Source organism: Colobus angolensis, unplaced genomic scaffold (assembly GCF_000951035.1).
Source record: "Colobus angolensis palliatus isolate OR3802 unplaced genomic scaffold, Cang.pa_1.0 Scaffold22, whole genome shotgun sequence".
Lineage (NCBI taxonomy): Eukaryota > Metazoa > Chordata > Mammalia > Primates > Cercopithecidae > Colobus > Colobus angolensis.
The window spans coordinates 709,704-716,094 of NW_012115377.1; the positions used below are offsets into that span (position 1 = coordinate 709,704).

The 6,391-nt window shown below is 58.8% G+C and overlaps 2 protein-coding genes across 2 annotated transcripts in view; both read right to left on the reverse strand.

The window, feature by feature from the left end:
* MATK (megakaryocyte-associated tyrosine kinase) overlaps positions 1-732 on the reverse strand; it is a 26,843-nt gene extending 26,111 nt beyond the window's left edge. Inside the window, exon 1 of the mRNA XM_011943447.1 lies at positions 452-732. The gene's annotated coding sequence lies outside the window, so the exon portion shown is untranslated. The remainder of the gene's footprint in view (positions 1-451) is intronic.
* A 4,038-nt stretch (positions 733-4,770) lies between these two features.
* Positions 4,771-6,391, reverse strand: part of ZFR2 (zinc finger RNA binding protein 2) — a 33,606-nt gene continuing 31,985 nt past the window's right edge. Inside the window, 2 exon segments of the mRNA XM_011943604.1 lie at positions 4,771-4,947; positions 5,985-6,125. Of these exon segments, the coding sequence (XP_011798994.1) occupies positions 4,771-4,947; positions 5,985-6,125 (318 nt within the window).

Below are 6,391 nucleotides of genomic sequence, written 5' to 3' on the forward strand. Positions count from 1 at the left end.
CGCCCGTCTCGGCCTCCCAAAGTGCTGGGATTACAGGCGTGAGCCACCGCGCCCGGCCCCTAATGCATTTCATGTGCAAAACTTGGGAGGGACCGTTTTCCACCCAGGGTAGCTTCTCCACCTTAACCAGGAAAGTGGGTCTCAATCCGATCACCTGAAACATCTTCTCTGTCCCAGAAGCTAAACCAGGGAGGCATCCCGGGACAAGACGGGCACCAATCTTGTCCCAAACGCCCCCTGAGCCTGGCCAGGGAGATGCCGCCTGCAAGGCTGAGTGTGACTGGGCCGGGGGACTCAGGGCATCTTAGTGGCCGCCTCTCCGTCCTGTCCTGTCCGTGACCTTGCAGAGGCAGGTGACAGCCTGCCCTTCCGTTTTTGTCTTTCCAGCCCCGCCTGCGGGATTGGGTTCCAGCCCTGCCCACACGCCCGGTATCATCCCGCCCACACTCACCGATGTCGCCTAGCAACCCGGCTCGCCGCCAGCATCCGCAGCCGAGGTCCCCGCGCTCCAGTTCTCTGGCAGGGAGGGAGGGAGGGGATGCCTCTCCAGCCCCCTGCAGCCTGGTGTCTTCCCGCCACCCGCCAGCCTGCTCCGGGGACCGCGGCCCGGTGCGATGAGGGCTGGGCGGGACGGGTCAGGAGCGACTGCTTTTCAGGCCCGTGGGCTCCGTCGCCCAGACGGTCCATCCATCTGCACCCAATCCTTTTGCTAACCAACTGCTTGATTTTGCTGTCGCGCCGCCTAAACTTGGTTTTTTGGAGTTGCTAGGAGGGCCGACTTAACTCTTTGTCAGCGGGGCTGGTTTTCAACCACCTGGTGGTGGGAATCCTGTTTGACTTCCCGGGGAGCCAGGGATGGGAACGGGAACCGTGGGTGGGAGGGAGGCTTCCCAGAGCCGCCTCTCCCAGGGCGTAAGGGAGGAAGCAGGCTGCAGGTAAGGCCTGGGGTTCACAGCAGGTGACGGGGTGCCCCCCACCAGGGGTTACTGTGATCGCCAGGCCTGCCAGGGTGTGCCCCTTCCCCTGTCCCTTCCCTCTGTCCCCACAGCCTTAGCTGGAGTCTCTCTCCGGTAATGAGATGGAGACAAATTTGAGACAGAGTCTCACTGTGTTGCCCAGGCTGGAGTGCAGTGGTGCGATCTCAGCTCACCACCACTTCTGCCTCCCGGGTTCAAGCGATTCTCCTGCCTCAGCTTCCAAGTAGCTGGAATTACAGGCGCCCACCACCATGCCCAACTAATTTTTGATATTTTTAGTAGAGACAGGGTTTCACCATGTTAGCCAGGCTGGTCTCAAACTCCTGACCTCAAGTGATCCTCCCGCCTCGGCCTTCCAAAGTGCTGGGATTATAGGCACAAGCCACTGCTCCTGGCCGACAAATGGTGTTCTCTTAACCACCAGAGAGAGACGCGTCTTCTGGTGTCAGAGCGTGGCTCTAAGCACTGAGGCTGACTCAGTTGCTAGCGTCCACCTGGCCTGCCCGAGATCTGGGAATACAATGACGATCCAATTGGTGGTAACAGGCTTCCTGACAGGCAGAGAGTTCACATTCTAAAGGGGAAGACACGTACCAAATCGTTTCAAAGATGCATAGTTTAAACTCAAGGAATAGGCCGGGCGCGGTGGCTCACGCCTGTAATCCCAGCACCTTGGGAGGCTGAGGCGGGCGGGATCACCTGAGGTCAGGAGTTTGAGACCAGTCTGGCCAACATAGTGAAACCCTGTCTCTACTGAAAATACAAAAAAATTAGCTGGGCGTGGTGATACAGGCCTGTAGTCCCAGCTACTCGGGAGGCTGAGGTGGGAGGATCGCTGGAACCCAGGAGGCGGAGGTTGCAGTGAGCTGAGATCGAGCTGCTGCACTCCAGCCTGGGTGACAGAGTGAGACCCTGTCTCAAAAAAAAAAAAAAAAAAAAAGGTAGAACTGGAATTGACAAGATATCCTCCTCATGGATTGGCCGGGAGCACAGAGGAATCCAGGAGGGCTCCCTGATGGTGGTGGCTGTCATCTTGGGCCCTGGGTAAATGGCCATGCTGCTGCTGTGATGCTGACGGAGAGAGGGGCTGTGTGTGGACAGAGTGTGTAGGAAGGGAGGTGAAGTTCCCAAGAAATTTGGAATAGAGTGGAAAGCAGGAGAGAGGGTGTGAGGTGGAAGAGGCCAGTGGCCGAGAGGCAGCCTGCCTTCCGGGGAGGCTAAACCAGCAATTCCTGTTGCTGACAGATAATCCCTACTGTTAGCATACAGGGAAACAGCAGCCCCTCCACACCCAGACCCTGCCACTCCCGTCCCGCCACCCCCACCCTGCATCTGCCTGCTCCCCATCTGCCCCCACAGACACTGCCAGGGAAGTCCTGTAGGCCAGAAGCTGTCACGAAACTCTTCCACTGTGACCAGGTCTTAGCATCTGAACACCCTCCGCCCGCCTTCTGAGGGTTTGGGAACGTGGCGGGGGAAGTACTCTGTGGGCAGAGACATCTCTTCCAAACTCAGCGTACTTACCTCCTCCTCCAGGAAGCCCTTGGGGAGCCTCCGGAGCATCTCACTGTGTGTCTCTAGGATGGGGCCAGGGGAACCCTAAAGGACCGAGGCAGAGAGCTGGGTTATGGGAGACGTTGGGACGGGTGGTTCTCAGCCGGTGTGTCTGTGTTCCCAGGGGACCCTTGTGAGGGGACAGCCTGAGGATACCCGTGCCTTGGGGAGCAGCCACTGAGCAGTGCCAGCCCCTTGGGCCCCTCCCAGTCCACATTCAGTTTCTGGGAGACCCCCACCCAGGACCCTGAGAAGGAGGTGAAGAGGCCAGCATCTGGGGTCACCTATATCCCGTGGGAAGGACGGCACGGCTCACACGGAAGACAAAGGATTTCCTTTATTTCCCCCGCCTCCCAGTTTCCAGGTAGCTCTACAAAGACATTGAGGCAGAGCCACATGCAGGCTGTCCTTCAAACACGGAGAAACAAAAGCAAGCCAGTGGCTGGAGACCACATCTGCCCAAAGGTGGACTTTCCTCATTCAATGCCACTGGGCAGCTGGCCAAAAACAACTGACCAAGCGGGAGGTTTGAAGAGGTTGGGGTGGGGGCTCAGAAGGGGTGCCCTCACATCCGTCAGTGCCAGGAGGCGCCTGCCCACCATGGCCAGCATCCATAGGACGGCGGCACCTTCCCGGGTCCCCCAGGCACAGGTCCTGGGCCCTGCTCCCACAAGGGGGTATGTGGGGACCTCCTGCCTCAGGGCCAGCCGAGGCCTACATCAGGGAGGGAGGGAGGAAGGATGAAAGCTAAACTCCAGGCTTCAGCCACACATGGCAGAGCAGGTTTTCTCTGTGAAAGGCACTCAGTGGTACAGGGCTCAGGGCGGGTGGGGGGGCCTCTGGGCTCCGGGTCTGACTGTCGGGCACAGCTGTTCCCGGGGGAGGCCCAGCCACGACCCTCATTGCCCGTCGGCTGTGTCCACCTGGCCCTGTGGCCCTCCCAACGGGGGACAAGCCTGGCTCAGGCCCTGCTGACACCCCGGCTGTGGAAGTGGGCAGAAGGTCTGTTTGGAGCAGGCTGGGCTGGGAACGCAGGGATGCCGGCTGGGAGCTCCCCTGGGCTTGTCCTGCACACGTGGTAGGGGCGCCAGAACAGGGCCTGATTTCAAATCCATGCCGCAGAGGCATCCAAAGAAAGTTTGTTTGTTTGTTTGCTTGTTTGAGACAGGGTCTCGCTCTGTAACCCAGGCTGGAGTTCAGGAGTTCAGTAGTGCAATCTCGACTCACTGCAGCCTCAACCTCCTGGGCTCAAGAGATCCTACAGCCTCAGCCTCCTGAGTAGCTGGGACTACAGGCTTGGGCCACCACATCTGGCTAATTGTTTGTAAAGATGCGGTGTCATCATATTGCCCAGACTGATCTCAAACTCCTCGGCTCAAGCAATCCACCGAGCTTGGCCTCCCAAAGTGCTGGGATTGTAGGCGTGAGCCACCGCGCCCGGCCCAAAGGAGGTATTTTAAATTCACCCCTTCCTAAACAAGGTGAGTTTAGAGTCAGCAAGAAATCCCCCAGTTTAGAATCTGCTTGCTAGACTGCTGGCCCACCTGGCCGTGGGGGACCGGGCCCTCCAGGAGGGGGTGCCACTCCTGGGGCTGGATGGTGTCATTTCTCTAACAATTTAAACACAAATGTTAAAAAAAATTTCTCTTAAGCAACAAGGTCTTCTGTTCCCCAGGTTGGAGTGCCATGGTACAATCACAGCTCACTGCCCTCCTGGCCTCAAGGAATCCTCCGGACTCAGCCTCCCTACTCAGTAGCTGGGACTACAGGTGCACAGCAACACTCCAGGCTAATCTGTGTGTGTGTGTGTTTTTTTTTTTACTAGAGACAGGGTTTCGCCATGTTGGCCAGGCTGGTCTTGAACTCCTGACCTCAGGTGATCCGCCCACCTCGGCCTCTCAAAGTGCTGGGATTACAGGCATGAATCACTGCGCCTGGCCACCAACCACACCAAGCTGATTTTTAAAAATATTTTGGAGAGAGCGGGGGTCTCACTCTGTCAGCTAGGCTGGCCTTGAACTCTCAGGCTCAAGCAACTCGGCCTCCCAAAGTGCTAGGATTAAAGGCATGAGCCACGGTGCCCAGCCTGAAGCACAAGTGTTTTAAAAGAAACCTACAGAGCACTACTCAAAAGGAAACGACTGTTGTCCAGCGTTGGGGATGATGCTGCCATTGGTCAGTGGGCACACGTCCAGGAGTGCAGGGATGCGAAGGCCCGCACGTTGGGGAGGCAGGTGGCTCACACGAGCCCCTCTCCGTCCCACCGGCCCCGCTTCTTCTCCTCTGGGCCCTCCTCGGCCTCGCCAGGTCCCCGCTGCCTCTTCCGGAAGCGGGCCCCAAGCCGGTGTCTGGGTGGCAAGAGATCCATGCCCAGGACCTTGTGGGTCTGCCGGAAGGCCAGCATTCGCAGGGCGTGCTGCGGGGCACACACAGCCCATCAGGACCCCCACCCACCCTGCTCCCCAAGTGCTGAGGACACAGAGGGGCTGGCATCTGTAGCCACTAGCAGATGGGCCAGGCCTATCCTGTGTCCCTGGAGACACTCCCCGCACCTATTTTTTTGGAGACAGAGTTTGCTCTGTCACCCGGGCTGGAGTTCAGTGGCGTCATCTCAGCTCACTGCAACCTCCGCCTCCCGGGTTCAAATGATTCTCCTGCCTCAGCCTCCCAAGTAGGTGGGATTACAGGCATGTGCCACCACGTCTGGCTAATTTTGTATTTTTAGTAGAGACAGGGTTTCACTATGTTGGCCAGGCTGGTCTCGAACTCCTGACCTTGTGATCTGCCCGCCTCAGCCTTCCAAAGTGCTGGGATGACAGGTGTGAGCCACCCAGCCTGGCTGACACGGCTTCTTACGACTGCTGAGCTTGGGCCACTGCAGGGCCTGAGGAATTTTCGCTTGGTGCTGGCTGACCACAAGGACTGTCCCAGGAGGCCCCCCACTCCACTGACCACCAGCTCTTTCCACCTCACTGCAGGGACCCCACATCCTGCACGGCGAGCCATTTCACTGATCCCGTTAAAAGCAAAATTCAGAAACGTCAGACCCGCTGTGGTTTGGTTTTCGTGCTGCTGGGAGATTTTTCTTATAAACAAATTTGCAAACAAGGAAACCACAGGTGAGGGCTGGACAGGCCGAGCTGCCGGCTACAGCTGGGCTTCTAGGACCATGGTCAGCGACGTGGAGGGAGGACAGTCCCTGCCCGTGAGACCTGAGGTCTGGGCCTCGTTACAGTGGTGGCTTTGGCTCTGAGCTGCCAGCCCCACGCCACCACGCCAGGCTGGCCCTGTCCCCATGCGCGGTCCTGCCACCCACAGGCCACCCTCCTGTTCCTGTACATCTCAGTGGGAGGGAGAGAAGGTGGAACCTGGGCCATTTCGGGGAACACTGCACAACTGCAAGCCACAGCTGGGACCTGGGCGTCACCCCTGCCATGGACTTGGCCCTCCTACCTGGGCGCTGGCGGTCACGTCTTCCCGCTCTTGGAGGGTCATGGGCTCGAGGGCGTCTGTCTGGTCTCTCTCGCAGGGATCCTGGAGTCCGGGCCCATCTTTGTGAGGGGGAGTGGGAACAGCAAAGAAGGCGAGAATGCCCTCGTGAAAGACGGTGACAGGGCCGTCCCTCGACACCATGGGGCCCCAGGGGCCCGTGCACGGGGTATACTTGCAGCCTCTGACCCTCAGGCCTCTCTCAGCAGGTCAGGGTTTCACCCGGGCTCATAGGGGAGTCCTCCCAGCCCCTCAAAGCCCGTTGGGCTGCCAGCACCTCCTGGGCTTTGTGTGTGTGTGTGTGTGTGTGTGTGCACCCATGCATATGCACATGTATGCTGATGTGTGTGCCCATGTGCGCCCATGTGCCT